The following is a 15,897-nucleotide window of genomic DNA, read 5'->3' on the forward strand; positions in this document are numbered from 1 at the left end:
TATTTATATATTGTTTTCAAACTGATTTAACTAGTTAGAACATCAGTTGGTTCAGTTCTCACCATAACTGAACTAATGAATGCAAAAAATAATCTATTCTTTTGGTTATTCAGTTACATAAGATATAAAAATATATCAATATTTCTTAACAAATGATTATTTCGAATGTTTTCCGCTTGATTCTATACCAAACTCAATCTAATTCATCGGTGTATCCATTCTTAGAACTCGAGCTATTGCAGCTCTTGGAAAATACTTTGTTTGAAGAACCTCAAGGTGCTCTGCAAACGATCCTTAAATTGACGAGTCAACTGATTTCACCAGCCCAAATGAAGATCATTTCAACTGACCAGTTCAGAACATTAGTTAGGAGCAAACGATTGCAGTTCAAGACAAGGTGATATAAGTGGAATCCAGCTGTGCGCTAAGGTACAAAAACTTTGTCCAGTCAAAGGACAATAATAGACGTTGCATCGAGCTCAAAGACAAAAGTGTTCCAGAAAGAACAAGACAAATTTCGAGAAACAAATTAAAAATGCAAAGGATACAATAATTGAGTCTCACTTTACGACCAAACTTCGCGTCTATAAGAAGAGGTTGAAGATCAGTGAAGACACATACAACACAAGAAAGAAAAGAAAAGGGCATGCTTCAAAGTCATATCAGCTTAAGAGAGAAGCATTTAGCTCGAGGGAACACTTAAATGTGTTATCAGTTTTAGATTAGAAACATATTTCTCTCAGTATGTGAGAACCTTTCGGGTAGTTTTCAGAGATCAGTTTCACACACACATACAACCACTCAAATAGAGTCTTGCACAAAGAAGCTAAACTTGTGTATGTAGTCTTTCTCACATAGACGTTAAAAAAGTGTTGACTGGAAGGTGCTGCCTTCAGTCTATTCTAGGAGTTCAGTTGGGCAATGGGTAAGTCCTTAGCTAGGTGGGTTTGTACAAATATTAGTATAGATCAAAGTCTTCAAGTGAATCCTACCCGAGGTGGTAGAAGGGTTACATAGGAGCAGTTGAAGTCTCCGAACATCCATAAACATATCTTGTGTATTTAACTATTTATATATTGTTTTCAAACTGATTTAACTAGTTAGAACATCAGTTGGTTCAGTTCTCACCATAACTGAACTAATGAATGCAAAAAATAATCTATTCTTTTGGTTATTCAGTTACATAAGATATAAAAATATATCAATATTTCTTAACAAATGATTATTTCGAATGTTTTCCGCTTGATTCTATACCAAACTCAATCTAATTCATCGGTGTATCCATTCTTAGAACTCGAGCTATTGCAGCTCTTGGAAAATACTTTGTTTGAAGAACCTCAAGGTGCTCTGCAAACGATCCTTAAATTGGTATCAGAACTAGTTGTTCTAAGAAGATCATTTCAACTTACCAGTTCAGAACATCAGTTAGAAGCAATCGGTTGCAGATCAAGACAAGCTGATATAAGTGGAATCCAGCTGTGCGCTAATGTACAAAAACTTTTGTCCAGTCAAAGGACAATAATGGACGTTGCATCAGAGTTTAAAGACAAAAGTGATCCAGAAAGAACAAGACAAATTTGAGAAACAAATTCAAAATGCAAAGGATACAATAATTGAGTCTCACTGTACGACCAAACTTTGCGCCTATAAGTAGAGGGTGAAGATCACTGAGGACACATACAAAACAAGAGAGAAAAGAAAAGGGCACGCTTCAAAGTCATATCAGCTTAAGAGAGAAGCATTCAGCCCAGTCGAGGGAACAATTAAATGTGTTATCAGCTTTAGATTAGAAGCATATTTCTCTTAGTATGTGAGAACCCTTTCGGGTAGTTTTCAGAGGTCAGTTTCACACACACATACAACCACTCAAATAGAGTCTTGCACAAAGAAGTTAAACTTGTGTATGTAGTCTTTCTCACATAGACGTTAAAGAAGTGTTGACTGGAATGTGCTGCCTTCAGTCTAGTCTAGGAGTTCAGTTGGGCAATGGGTAAGTCCTTAGCTAGGTAGGTTTGTACAAATATTTGTATAGATCAAAGTCTTCCAGTGAATCCTACCCGAAGTGGTATAAGGGGTGATGTAGGAGCAGTTGAAGTCTCTGAACATCCATAAACATATCTTTTGTATTTAACTATTGTTTTCAAACTGATTTAACTAGTTAGAGCATCCGTTGGTTCAGTTATCACCATAACTGAACTAATGAGTGCAAAAAATAATCTAGTCTTTTGGTTATTCAGTTACATAAGATATACAAATATATCAATATTTCTTAACAAATGATTATTTCGAATGTTTTCTGCTTGGTTCTATACCAAACTCAATCTAATTCATCGGTGTATCTATTCTTAGAACACGAGCTATTGCAGCTCTTGGAAAATATTTTGTTTGAAGAACCTCAAGGTGCTCTGCAAACGATCCTTCAATTGGTATCAGAACTAGTTGTTCTAAGAAGATCATTTCAACTTACTAGTTCAGAACATCAGTTAGAAGCAATCGGTTGCAGATCAAGACAAGCTGATATAAGTGGAATCCAGCTGTGCGCTAATGTACAAAAACTTTTGTCCAGTCAAAGGACAATAATGGACGTTGCATCAGAGCTTAAAGACAAAAGTGATCCTAGAAAGAACAAGACAAATTTGAGAAACAAATTCAAAATGCAAAGGATACAATAATTGAATCTCACTGTACGACCAAACTTCGCGCCTATAAGTAGAGGGTGAAGATCACTGAGGACGCATACAAAACAAGAGGGAAAAGAAAAGGGCACGCTTCAAAGTCATATCAGCTTAAGAGAGAAGCATTCAGCCCAGTCGAGGGAACAATTAAATGTGTTATCAGCTTTAGATTAGAAGCATATTTCTCTCAGTATGTGAGAACCCTTTCGGGTAGTTTTCAGAGGTCAGTTTCACACACACATACAACCACTCAAATAGAGTCTTGCACAAAGAAGTTAAACTTGTGTATATAGTCTTTCTCACATAGACGTTAAAGAAGTGTTGACTGGAATGTGCTGCCTTCAGTCTAGTCTAGGAGTTCAGTTGGGCAATGGGTAAGTCCCTAGCTAGGTAGGTTTGTACAAATATTTGTATAGATCAAAGTATTCAAGTGAATCCTACCCGAAGTGGTATAAGGGGTGATGTAGGAGCAGTTGAAGTCTCTGAACATCCATAAACATATCTGTTGTATTTAACTATTGTTTTCAAACTGATTTAACTAGTTAGAGCATCCGTTGGTTCAGTTCTCACCATAACTGAACTAATGAATGCAAAAAATAATCTAGTCTTTTGGTTATTCAGTTACACAAGATGTAAAAATAAATCAATATTTCTTAACAAAAGATTATTTCGAGTGTTTTCCGCTTGGTTCTATACCAAACTCAATCTAATTCATCGGTGTATCCATTCTTAGAACACGAGCTATTACATCTCTTGGAGAATTTTTATTTGAAGAACCTCAAGTTGTTCTGCAAACGATCCTTCAATTGTGATACTCACGGGAAATTTAGGGTCCGCTCCCATGCAAGTGTGACTAATCCAGACGCGGGTTTTGAAGTTACCCTGAGCCTGAAATAACAAAGAAGATCGTTAAGAGGGGGCCAGGAGGGTGTCCTGGCGTAGCCCCTCCGACGCTCAAGTCAGTGACTGAGGATATATGGGGGGAGCAGCTAAGGGTGCTGCTGAAAATAATATAGTGAATGAATAAACTGAACACCCAAACCTGGTATTTATAGGAGAATATATGGGCCCTTAGTGGGCCTGTCTTCCATTTGGGCTAGGGCCCTTGGTGGGCTTGTCTTTCCTTTGGGGCTTGGGATGGGCCAGGGGTAGTGGGCTCATCCCTAGGGTATCACCAGTCTCCCGCTCCCGAGTCGAACTGAATCGTAGGTTCAAAGTTCGATTAATTGTGTTGTACTTGGTTTATCGGCGATGAGGACGGACCGTGCCAGAAAAAGTAATTTTGTTTGTCGTTAACGAACTATGTTCACCGCTATTACGGGGATCGACCTGGAAGGGAGGGAAACCACTCGCGAGGGAAATCACCCAAATCGAATCGTAATCTTCTCCTGGAAGGGAGGAAATCAAATCAGAATCCTGCCTTGAAAATAAAGATTTGGGCTCCCCCTATAAGTAGAGATCACCCCCCTTTTTCAACTTCACTTCTCTCCTACATAATATTTTCTCTGCAGTTCATTAACCAGCTCTTCCCTACCCACGCTTTACCTGCGAGTTAACCCTAGCGTCGCCTCACCACCACATCACTGTCATCTCAGCCTGCCGCCCCGGCGCCACCAGAGCACCACCGCGCGCCGCCGACCCCTCACCCGAGCCAGCGCGCGCCTCACCTTCATCATACTGCCCTCGCCTCGCCCCTACTGCCAGCCCCCGCGCGCGACATCCCTCGCCGCATCGCCTCCTCACGCTAGCCATCGCCCAGCATCCTCACCTCACTACCAAGCCGAGCACTCGCCCTCCTGCTCTCGCCTCGCCCCTGCAGCGCTGAGCCCAAGCCCAGCTTTCGCCCACACCCCGCTCTCGCCTCACACGCCCGCGTCTCGTCCACAGCGCCCGAGCGCTCTCGCCCCACAGCTGCCCGAGTCTTGTCCAGCAGCGCCCCACCGCGCCCGAGTCTCGCCCAAGAGCGCTCGGCGTCTCGCCCAACAGCTCTCGCCCCACATGCCCGAGTCCCGCCCAGCAGCCCCGCACGCCCGAGTCTCGCCCAAGAGCGCTAGGCGTCTCGCCCAACAGCTCTCGCCCCACACGCCCGAGTCTCGCCCCACACGCCCGCGTCTCGCCCAGCAGCTCTCGCCCGCCCGCGTCTCGCCCAGCAGCTCTCGCCCCGCACGCCCGCGTCTCGCCCAGCAGCGCCCGAGCGCTACTCGGTCTTGTCCCTTGTGTACCTTTCCACGCTACGTCGGGGTTAGTCTTCTTTTTTATTTGCTCAGTTGTCCTTAGAAAATGTCTTCCTATGCTGCCGAGTTTAGTTCTTCGAGCAATCCCGAGTCTGATTCCGTGAGTAATTCTGAGTCTACTTCCGCGAGTAATTCCGAGTCTATTTCCCCGAGCGGTTCTGAGTCTACTTCCGCGAGCGGTTCCAAGAGGTCTAGCGAGTCTAGGAATTCCTTAGAAGATCCTGAATTTATCCCTGAGGTAGAGGTCGTCACTCATAGCCGTCCTGGTAAGGAGATTCGTCATATAACTCAACAAATGAATATCTCTAATGCTGATGACCTCTGGTATGGCCACCTAACATCCCACATCTCCCCCACCAGCGAGTCCAAACTTAGGACTTTGTGGCATATTCCCTCTTCTCACCAGCTCATAAATCCTACCCCCGATGACCGTCCCTATCTAGCTCCCAAGGGTTGTTACACCTTCTTCCAGCACCATTTCGACCAGGTCTGCGCTTTCCACTAGATGGCTTTCTTCAGGAGCTGAGAAGTTATTATCAGATACATCTAGGTTTGCTCACTCCTAATGCTCTCCGCTCAATAGGCTGCCTCATCGTGTTATTCCGGGCTTTAGATCTTCCTTTAAGTTGCACTACCTTCTCCTACTTCCTGGTCTTAGCCAAGTCAAAAGAAGGACCCTTCTATGTGATTTCTCGGTCTAACCACAAGCTTTTTGATGGGGCTCCTAGTCATGTGAAGGATTGGAAAAAATACTTTTTCTTTATCCAACCACCGAAAGAATTGACTTGTTCCACTGATTGGTGCCCTACTTTCGCCAAGCCTGAGCTTCCTAAGGATTATAAGAAAGATAAGGATTATCTACACATAATGAGTGTACTAGGAGATCGATGCTTTAGCATTCCCCAACTTCTATCTGAAGATCTCCTGTGCCATGTCGGGTTAAGCCCCGCGAATATTGAGCTGGAGGAGAACGCCGGTAGATATTCTTGCCTCTTTTCATACTTCTTGTTTTTCTATTGCTTGTTATGTTGCTTGATAACACTCTCATTCGGTTCACTGTTTGTGCTTGCAGGTGTTAGAGTCATGAATGCTGCACTGCTCCGTGAGATTGCTAAAAAAAAAGGCCGGGAGTTCATCCTCCGCTCCCCCGAAGTCTGTCGTTCCACCAGTCACTACGGACACAAAAGCATACTGCTCTGCCGCTGAGAAGAAGAAAACATGCTCATGCCCTACTACTTCGAAGAAACCTATTAGCTCCCCAACTGCTGCAAAGAAAAAGAAGACAGGCTCCTCCTCTTCTGCCCCAAAGCGAGCCTCCTCCCCACCCACTCGCGTTGAGTCCCCTCTTCTGTCTGGTAAGCAAACGGTGCCCGCTGATCCCAGACCGTCGGTTCCACAGCATGGTAAGCGCAAGATTTCTGAGATTTCCGTCATGTCGATCTCTTCTCCAGAAGGGTCCGAGCCTGATGAAGGGCCTCTCTTTGAATCGGCGGTACCCCCTCTATACACCTCGGATTCGGCCATCGTGGGGAGGGGTCCTACTCATCTGGCTCAGAAGATAATGTATCAGCTTCCTTCCGAGGCGGATGCAGCATTCATGATTTCACTGGGGTGGTCAGACCTCCTTCGCCGGACATGCAGCAGTGTCACTGAGGTATACTTCTTCTTTTAACCTTTAAATTGATGCCCTATATACATTCGATCTCTTGTCTTCTTTTCACCTTTGTCTACTTACGCAGGGCATGATGTACGTCGGGGAGTTGGCTGAGCGCGCTCACGCCGCTCGATCTGACACCTGTAAGGAATTACGCGAGGGTCAGGCTCTCCGCGAACAGCTCCAGGCTACTATTGACGAGATGAAAGTGTCGCATGCTAAGGAACTTTCGGAGTCTCAAGCTAAACTTTCGGAGTCTGAAGCTAAACTTTCGGAGTCCCAAATCCAATGTGGCGAGCTCTCGAAACAGAAGCAGGAGTCTCAGCGGCTGGCAGAGGACCAAGCTAAAGAGATTCAGAAGTTGAAGAAAGATTTCAAGACTTCACAGGCTGAGCTCAAAGACGCCAAGGCACGCCATGCTGCAGAAGCCTCTTCCTTCAAGGAGGAATTCCTCAAGTCCGAGGAGTTCAACGATATCTGTGCCCCTAAAGCTTATCATTTCCTGGAGGTGGGTTTCGAGGGTGCAGTCGGTCTCTTCAAGGCTCAGGGCTATCCTCCGCCAGGTGCCCCTACCGACTTCATCGACATTGAGAGTTTCGTATAGAGTCTCCCCCTCGATTCTTAGATCGAGCTCCTTTATTTATGACATTTTCTGCATTGCTTTACTTTTCGTAGGATTATGCGACTTTTGCGATGTTTACATTTGGTTATTTTCTTTTGCGCACTTTCGGCATGTACAAACTCGCTTTACGCAACATTGAGTATTTTCCATTCGTATTCATGGTTTCTTCCGAGTTTATATACGATATTATTAACCCGCTAGGGCAAATAAAATCTCCACCCTCTAACTCATCTGCTAAGTGACATCCCAACAGGAAAATAAAATTTTAACGTCACCAACTCTAACTCCTCTGCTAGGTGACACCTGAGCAGGAAAACAAAATCAACACACTCTAACTCCCTCGCCAGGTGACACCTTAGTAGGAAAATAAAATTCAACACCCTCACCCTCTAACTCCTCTACTAGGCAATGCCTTAGTAGGAAAATAAAAATCCACACCCTCACCCTCTAACTCCTCTGCTAGGTGACACCTTAGCAGGAAAATAAAAATCAACACCCTCACCCTCTAACTCCTCTACTAGGCGATGCCTTAGTAGGAAAATAAAAATCCACACCCTCACCCTCTAACTCCTCTACTAGGTGACACCTTAGCAGGAAAATAAAAATCAACACCCTCACCCTCTAACTCCTCTACTAGGCGATGCCTTAGTATGAAAATAAAAATCCACAACCTCACCCTCTAACTCCTCTGCTAGGTGACACCTTAGCAGGAAAATAAAAATCCACACCCTCACCCTCTAACTCCTCTGCTAGGTGACACCTTAGCAGGAAAATAAAAATCCACACCCTCACCCTCTAACTCCTCTGCTAGGTGACACCTTAGCAGGAAAATAAAAATCAACACACTTTACCTTCTAACTCCTCTACTAGGCGATGTCTTAGTAGGAAAATAAAAATTCAACGCCCCAGCCCTCTAACTCCTCTGCTAGGTGACACCTTAGAAGGAAAATAAAAACCAACACACTCTACCCTCTAACTCCTCTACTAGGCGATGCCTTAGTAGGAAAATAAAAATCCACACCCTCACCCTCTAACTCCTCTGCTAGGTGATACCTTAGCAGGAAAATAAAAATCAACAAACTCTACCCTCTAACTCCTCTACTAGGCGATGTCCTTAGTAGGAAAATAAAAATTCAACGCCCCAGCCCTCTAACTCCTCTGCTAGGTGACACCTTAGCAGGAAAATAAAAACCAACACACTCTACCCTCTAACTCCTCTACTAGGCGATGCCTTAGTAGGAAAATAAAAATTAACCACGCTGCTCCTCTACTAGGCGATGACTTAGTAGGAAAATAGAATTATTTTATCACTCTCACAATATAACAACATTCATGAACTAAAAGGAAGAACTTGATTTTATTGAATCCCAATAGATTACATAGGAAAATTTAGGAAATAAAATACATCAATGACAGAATCAAGAATAATATTTTCTGAGGTGATAAGCATTCCAAGGCCTCTTCAAAGCTTTGCCTTGCGTATTCTCTAAGTAATAGGCTCCAGAGCTCAGTCTCTCGACCACCTTGAAGGGACCCTCCCACTTTGGGTCCAGTTTTCCCCTCTGTTCTTCTTGCACCTTCCTTAGGACCAAGTCACCCACTTGAAAGTTTCTCTGCACGACTCTCCGATTATAAGACTGTGCAATGCGGTTCTTATAAGCTTCCAGTTGAATGCTGGCAGATTCTCTCTTTCCCTCCAACAGATCAAGGTCAGTAGCGCGTCTCGCACCATTGTCCTCGTCATAAAACATCACCCTTGCCGATTCCAACCCGATCTCCGCCGGGAGCACTGCTTCAGTACCATAAACCAAACCGAAAGGAGTTTCTTTGATTCCTTCTCTCGGAGTGGTTCGGTATGCCCATAAGACACTTGGTAGCTCCTCCACCCAATTGCCTTTGGCTCTGCCTAGTCGAACTTTCAGACCCTGTACCAGCGTCCGATTAGTCACCTCCACCTGGCCATTACTCTGCGGGTAAGCTACAGAGGTAAAGACTTGTTGGATCTTCATCTCCTTACACCAAGCTTCGATTTTGGCCCCTTGGAACTGTCTCCCATTATCGGATATCAGTCTCCTAGGTACCCCGTACCTGCATACTATACTCTTCCACAAGAATTTCAGGACGTCGTTCTCAGTGATTCTGGCCAAAGGCTCTGCTTCCACCCACTTTGAAAAATAATCAACTGCTACCAGTAGGAATTTTTTCTGAGCCGGAGCTATAGGAAACGGTCCCACGATATCCATTTCCCACTGGTCAAAGGGACAGGCGGCAGTGAGCAGCCTTCATCATCGCGGCCGGTCGGTGACTCAACCGCGCATGACGTTGACAACTATTACAAGACATTACCAACTCTTGAGCATCATGCAACACTGAGGGCCAAGAATAACCGGCGAGGAGCATCTTCCTGCCAATGCATAAGCTCCCAAATGATTTCCACAACACCCCTCGTGAACTTCTCGAAGCACATAATCAGCCTCTTGGTAACTCAAACACCGAAGAAGCGGTCCTGCAAAAGACGTTCTAAACAACACGTCCCCAACCATTACATAGCGTGCACATTTTGTCTTCAACTTACGAGCCTCTCTGGGGTTAGCAGGAAGTTTTCCCTCTTTCAGGTAATCAATTATGCCAGTCCTCCAATCCTCTTCTTCTTGCTCAACTGCAGGTGAACTCGTGTGAGGTGCGAGTTCGATTTGAAATACCACATCTCTATTCTTCCAACTTCCCATTGTTCCAGCCATTTTGGCTAGAGCGTCCGCCTTTTCATTTTCTTTCCTGGGGATCTGTTCAAATGTAATCTCCGTGAATTTCTCTCTAACTCTGTCTACTTCTCGATCATACTCAATAAGTTTCTCATCCTTCACATCATACATCCCCTTCATCTGTTGTGCTACCAACTGCGAGTCAGAAAAAATAAGTACTCGGGTAGCTCCCACATTTCTGGGTGCTCGAAGTCCGGCCAGCACAGCCTCATACTCTGCCTCATTATTGGAGGCTCGAAAGTCCAACCTTACAGCCAACTTCACTTCCTCCCCAGCTGGTGAAATTAGTACTACTCCCACCCCACTTACATCCTTCGACAATGAACCATCCACATACACCTTCCAAGGGTCTTCATTCTCTTGATGAACAGTCTCAGCCAGAAAATCGGCTAAGGCCTGTGCTTTAATAGCTGTTCTCGGCTCATACTGAATGTCATATTCTCCCAACTCCGTAGTCCACTTAACGAGGCGGCCGGATATATCAGAATGAGTGAGGATTCTGCCCAATGGACTGTTGGTGAGCACCACAATTGGGTGAGATAGGAAGTAGGGCTTCAAGCGCCTCGCTGTCACCACCAAAGCCAAAGCCAATTTTTCCAACCCTGAGTACCGGCTCTCTGCCCCTTTGAGTGCATGCGAAACCTAGTATACTGGCTGTTGAACCGATCCCTCTGACTTGACAAGGACCGAACTCACAGCCCCTTCAGTGGCAGATAAGTATACCCACAAAGTCTCACCTGCAACCGGCTTGGCTAGGACAGGCAGCTCAGCAAGGTATCTTTTCAACTCTTCAAACGCTTTCTTGCAGGCCGGATCCCATTCAAATTTTTTCGCCTTTCTCAAAGTCCGGAAGAATGGTAAGCTTCTGTGGGCGGACCTTGAGATAAAACGTGCCAAGGCAGCAATCCTCCCTGTCAACTGCTGAACATCCTTGGGTCCCTGGGGAGAGACCATATTCTGAATAGCTTGAACTTTCTCAAGGTTAGCCTCAATTCCCCTCTCCGTCACCATATAACCCAGAAACTTCCCACTTCTTCACCCCAAATATACACTTCTGAGGGTTCAGCTTCAGCCCATAGGACCTGAGGGTGGAAAATGTCTCCACTAAGTCAGGTATGAGCAGGGTCGAATCCTTAGACTTTACCATGATGTCATCCACATACACTTCCACATTCCTCCCCACCTGCTTAGAAAAGACTTTATCCATCAACCGCTGATACGTGGCTCCGGCATTTTTGAGTCCGAAGGGCATGACCACGTAACAGAAAGTTCCTTCTGAGGTGATGAAACTTACTTTATCTCGATCCTCCACTGCCAAGGGGATTTGATGGTACCCCTGATAAGCGTCCAGCATGCAAAAATACTGATGTCCAGCTGTGGAGTCCACCAACTGATCTATCCGCGGCAAGGGATAACAATCTTTAGGACATGCCTTGTTGAGATCTCTGAAGTCCACACACATCCTCCATTTTCCTGAACTTTTCGGAACAAGAACGACATTCGAGAGCCAAGTAGGAAATTGAACCTCTCGAATGTGCCCTGGCACTGAGCAACTCTCCCACCTCCTTTTTTATAACTATATCTTTCTCGGGCCCGAAGTGTCTTTTCTTCTGTTTCACGGGACGAGAATTCGGTAAGATGTTTAACCGATGTTCTGCTACCTCTGGACTCGTCCCTGTGAGCTCTTGGGCAGACCAAGCGAACCTGTTGAGATTAGCTTGTAAACAAGTAATAAGTTTTTCCCTTACCTCTGGGTCAAGGTCAGGGGCTATTCTTAGAGTTTTCTGGTCAGGCCCCAATGTCACGATCTCCGGCTTCTCATCCATCACCTCATGAACCTCCCTCCTTACCACGGGCAACCCGCTTCGTCCCCTTCTAATCATATTGACCTCCACACGTGCCCTCTTCCCCTCTTCTTTCACTATCCCCTCATAACATCGACGAGCGACTTTCTGGTCCCCACGTAAGACTCCAACCTCCCTCCCCACAGGAAACTTCAACTTCTGATGATAGGTGGAAGCTACGGCTCTGAAATCCTTTAAGGCTGGCCGCCCCAGGATTCCATTATACGATGAGGGGGTATCCACCATGGTAAATGTTATCATCTTTGTTACCCGCCGAGAGTCACGTCCTAAAGATAGGGGAAGAGTAATCTGACCCAGCGGCGGAATGGCATGGCCCGCAAACGCATATAGAGGAGTGGAGACTGGATCAAACTCGAATCCTTCAACTTTCATCTGATCCATCGTGCTCTTAAACAATATATTTACAGAGCTCCCATTATCAATGAAGATCCTTGCCACATCGTAGTTGGCAATGGTGGCCGTCACTACCAAGGCATCGTTATGAGGGGCCACGATGCCTCGAAGGTCCTCCGGCCCGAAGCTGATGACAGGATCTTGGGGTAAGTCTGCAACCCTGGATATTTCAAAATTCTCCAACCTTCTTCCGTGCGCTTTCCGGGCTTGCCCAGAGTCTCCATCAGTAGCACCCCCCGAGATCATGTGAATCATTCCCTTCGTGGGGTGGTTATCTTCGTCTGCTCTTCTCCTCGGCTCGACAGGTCCCCGAGGAGCATCCTGACCCTGCCCTTCTCTTCTCGGCTCTCCTACCCTCCGGTTGATCCAAGGAGGACCTCGACCCCGTCTAGGAGACGTGCGAGGTTTTGGTCGGTCCTCGGATGAGGATCCCTCTCTTCTGTCCACTGGAGGCATCCTAACTCCGCCCTCCGCTCTCTGCGACTTCTCCCACCTTCCCTCTGACTCCCTCACCTCCATCACTTTATCACGATTCCTATTAAGAGGAACATGTGCCGAGAATGGTCCTCTATTTCTATTTCTGTCCTCCTCTCTTTCCCCCGCACCCCTCTTCCTTCCCCCTTTCTCCGCTCCCTCAGCTCTGCTTCCTCCGGGCCGATTCTCCATCCTTCTGTACCGTTGAGCATCCTCGAAGTTTACATACTTCTCAGCTCGAGCCAACAGATCATCGTAGCTCGACGGAGGCTTCTTGACCAACGACTTAAAAAACTCCCCTCCTCTCAGGCCTTGGGTGAAAGCACTTATCATGATGTCCGGGGTAGCCGCTGGTATCTCCAACGCCGCATTGTTAAAAGGCTGGACAAATTCTCGCAAAGTCTCGGCCTCTTGCTGTTTCAATCACGAACAAGCTCAAATAATTTTTCTGATGTCGCTTACTACTGGCAAATCTGTGCAAGAAAGCGACTGAAAAGTCCTCAAAGGAACGTATGGAGTTAGGCTGCAAGGTGTTAAACCACTGCTGGGCTGACCTAACCAACGTGCCCAAGAACACCCGGCATTTCACTCCATCTGTGTACTGATGCAACAAAGCCGCATTCTCAAATCTCCCTAAATGCTCTTCGGGGTCGGTATGTCCATCATATTCTCCAACATTCGGTTGTCGGAAACTCGGGGGAAGTCCTTCCTCCAGAATGGCAAGCGAAAAAGGACTTCCTTTCTTGGGGACCGGCGCTCTGCTTCCCACCTGTTGTCTCAACATCCGTATTTCCTTCCACATCTCCCCCATCTCACTAATCTCTCCACTTTGTATGGGTGGCGTTTCCTCCACCCTACTCTGGTGGACTTCAACATTTTCCTCATGCTCCTGACGAGGGGCCTGTCCCCCAGCACCCATGGACTCTTGGTTCCTCCTCATTGCCTCATCTACTGTACGGGCGATGAATTGGCCCAACTGTTCTAGGGTTAAGTTTCCCACGTTCTCATTAGGACGGGTTTGCTCAACCCTCGTCTCGTGACGGGGCTGCTCAGTTCTTGTCTCTTGACGAGGTTGTTCCTGTCTTGTCTCAACATGAGACTGTTCAGGTCCCCTCTGAAGACGTGATGACGCTGAGGGAGCTCTTCTACTTCCTCCCCTGCCTACCATCTCTACGTCTCAACTCAAGTGTTTCCCACAGACGGCGCCAAGTGATACTCACGAGAAATTTAGGGTCCGCTCCCAGCAAGTGTCACTAATCCAGACGCGGGTTTTGAAGTTACCCTGAGCCTGAAATAACAAAGAAGATCGTTAAGAGGGGGCCAGGAGGGTGTCCTGGCGTAGCCCCTCCGACGCTCAAGTCAGTGACTGAGGATATATGGGGGGAGCAGCTAAGGGTGCTGCTGAAAATAATATAGTGAATGAATAAACTGAACACCCAAACCTGGTATTTATAGGAGAATATATGGGCCCTTAGTGGGCCTGTCTTCCATTTGGGCTAGGGCCCTTGGTGGGCTTGTCTTTCCTTTGGGGCTTGGGATGGGCCAGGGGTAGTGGGCTCATCCCTAGGGTATCAAATTGGTATCAGAACTAGTTGTTCTAAGAAGGACATTTGAAAACTGATATTTTAAAATATGTTTAAAAATGTTATTTAAAAATGGATTTCAAAATCCTCTTAAACATTTTATGCGTTTGTTATGAGGAGAGAGAATGTTCCTAGCTCAGCAACTAACATTGTAGGCACTTCTATCGATTCATTAACCTTGTTGTTTAAGTATATTGCAGGTTTTAGAGTTCAACTGACAACAGTTCAACTAATCTGCTCAAAGGACATTATTTCAGTTGCAAGTCTACTACTACAATTGATCAACAAACAAAACCCAACTAATACCTGAAACAAATGAGTTAAGTGGAGCTTAATCATTAGAAATGACGCCGCTTAATTGCCATATCAGATCAAAGATAGATGATCAATGCGGTTCAGTACCAGCTGAGCCCAGTTTGAGTCAGCTCGACCATTTAACCAGCACAGATATCAAGTCCAAAGGCAAATAAGTTGATCTTTTGGAAAAAGAAACTCAAAATCTTTGCAGCAATTCAAAGCATTCAAGGCGACCAGTTGTTAGTATATTCATTTCCATTTTGTGTAAACTAAATGATGTTTGATATTATTTAAAGTATACTAGTGGAGTAGCAATTTCCCTTACATTGGTTGATATGCGCAGATGTATAATACAAGAGATGCTTATTTGATTAAATAAACATCTTGTTCATCCAGTTAGCCTTTACAGAACTGAACTGCTATTTTAAGTTTTGTTGCATAAAGTGCTTGAGTGATACTAAAACTTCATTAATCACGTATTGATGATCTTTTTGATCTGTTGCAGGGTTCATCTGTATATTCCAAGATCGATCTGATAGTTGGATATCATTAGTTGAGAGTCAGGGATTCTGATATCTCAAAGACAACATTCAGGACCAGGTATGGACACTATGAATTTATTGTCATGCCATTTGGTTTGACGAATGCACCGGCTGTATTTATGGGATGGATGAACCGTGTTTTCCAGAAATATCAGGATGATTTTGTAATAATATTCATTGATGATATGTTGATTTATTCGAAGAATATGATTGAGCATGCAGAGCATTTAAGAACTGTATTGCGAATTCTGAGGACTGAGAAACTATATGATAAATTGTCGAATTGTGAGTTCTGGTTGAGACATGTGGTATTTCTGGGGCATATTATATCCGGAGGCGGTATATCAGTTGATCCCAGTAAGGTTGAGGTAGTGATTTCTTGGCCGAGACCGACTTTTGTGCCAAATATTCGCAGTTTTAATGGTTTGGCAGGATACTACCGTCGATTTAACAAAGATTTCTCCAGTATTGCCAAGAAAATTACACAGTTGACTCAGAAAAATGCACCGTTTGTTTGGTCAGAAGACTGTGAATCCAGTTTTCTATAGTTGAAGAAGAGGTTGACCAGTGCTATTATTGGAACATTTCATGTTCGTAATCTTAATTTTGATGTGAAATAAACTTGTTTGTTTTTTTATAATAATCTACCTAAGTGCTCAGATAGCTGAAACTGAAATAATCAGTTACGAGCAAAACTGAAGCTGTCGAAGACGCCAACTGAAAGCATCAACTAATCAAACAAAATGAACAAGCTCATCCGATGTGTCGTTAATGAGTTCAACTGAATGTTCAGCTG

The 15,897-nt window shown here is 45.1% G+C and overlaps 2 protein-coding genes across 2 annotated transcripts; one reads left to right on the top strand and one right to left on the bottom strand.

Moving 5' to 3' along the window:
- The first annotated feature begins 6,271 nt into the window (after window positions 1-6,271).
- Window positions 6,272-7,298, top strand: LOC140805134 (uncharacterized). The gene is made up of 2 exons (XM_073161334.1): window positions 6,272-6,563; window positions 6,649-7,298. The coding sequence occupies exons 1-2, from the start codon at window positions 6,342-6,344 to the stop codon at window positions 7,165-7,167; spliced, it is 741 nt and encodes a 246-aa protein (XP_073017435.1). The 5' UTR covers window positions 6,272-6,341; the 3' UTR covers window positions 7,168-7,298.
- Window positions 7,299-9,527: 2,229 nt separating this feature from the next.
- On the bottom strand, window positions 9,528-10,958 carry LOC140805446 (uncharacterized). The gene is made up of 2 exons (XM_073161717.1): window positions 10,685-10,958; window positions 9,528-10,570 (listed from the first exon to the last, which is right to left on the bottom strand). The coding sequence occupies exons 1-2, from the start codon at window positions 10,956-10,958 to the stop codon at window positions 9,528-9,530; spliced, it is 1,317 nt and encodes a 438-aa protein (XP_073017818.1).
- Between the last annotated feature and the right edge of the window lie 4,939 nt (window positions 10,959-15,897).

The sequence above is a fragment of the Primulina eburnea genome, chromosome 11 (assembly GCF_022965805.1).
Source record: "Primulina eburnea isolate SZY01 chromosome 11, ASM2296580v1, whole genome shotgun sequence".
NCBI lineage: Eukaryota > Viridiplantae > Streptophyta > Magnoliopsida > Lamiales > Gesneriaceae > Primulina > Primulina eburnea.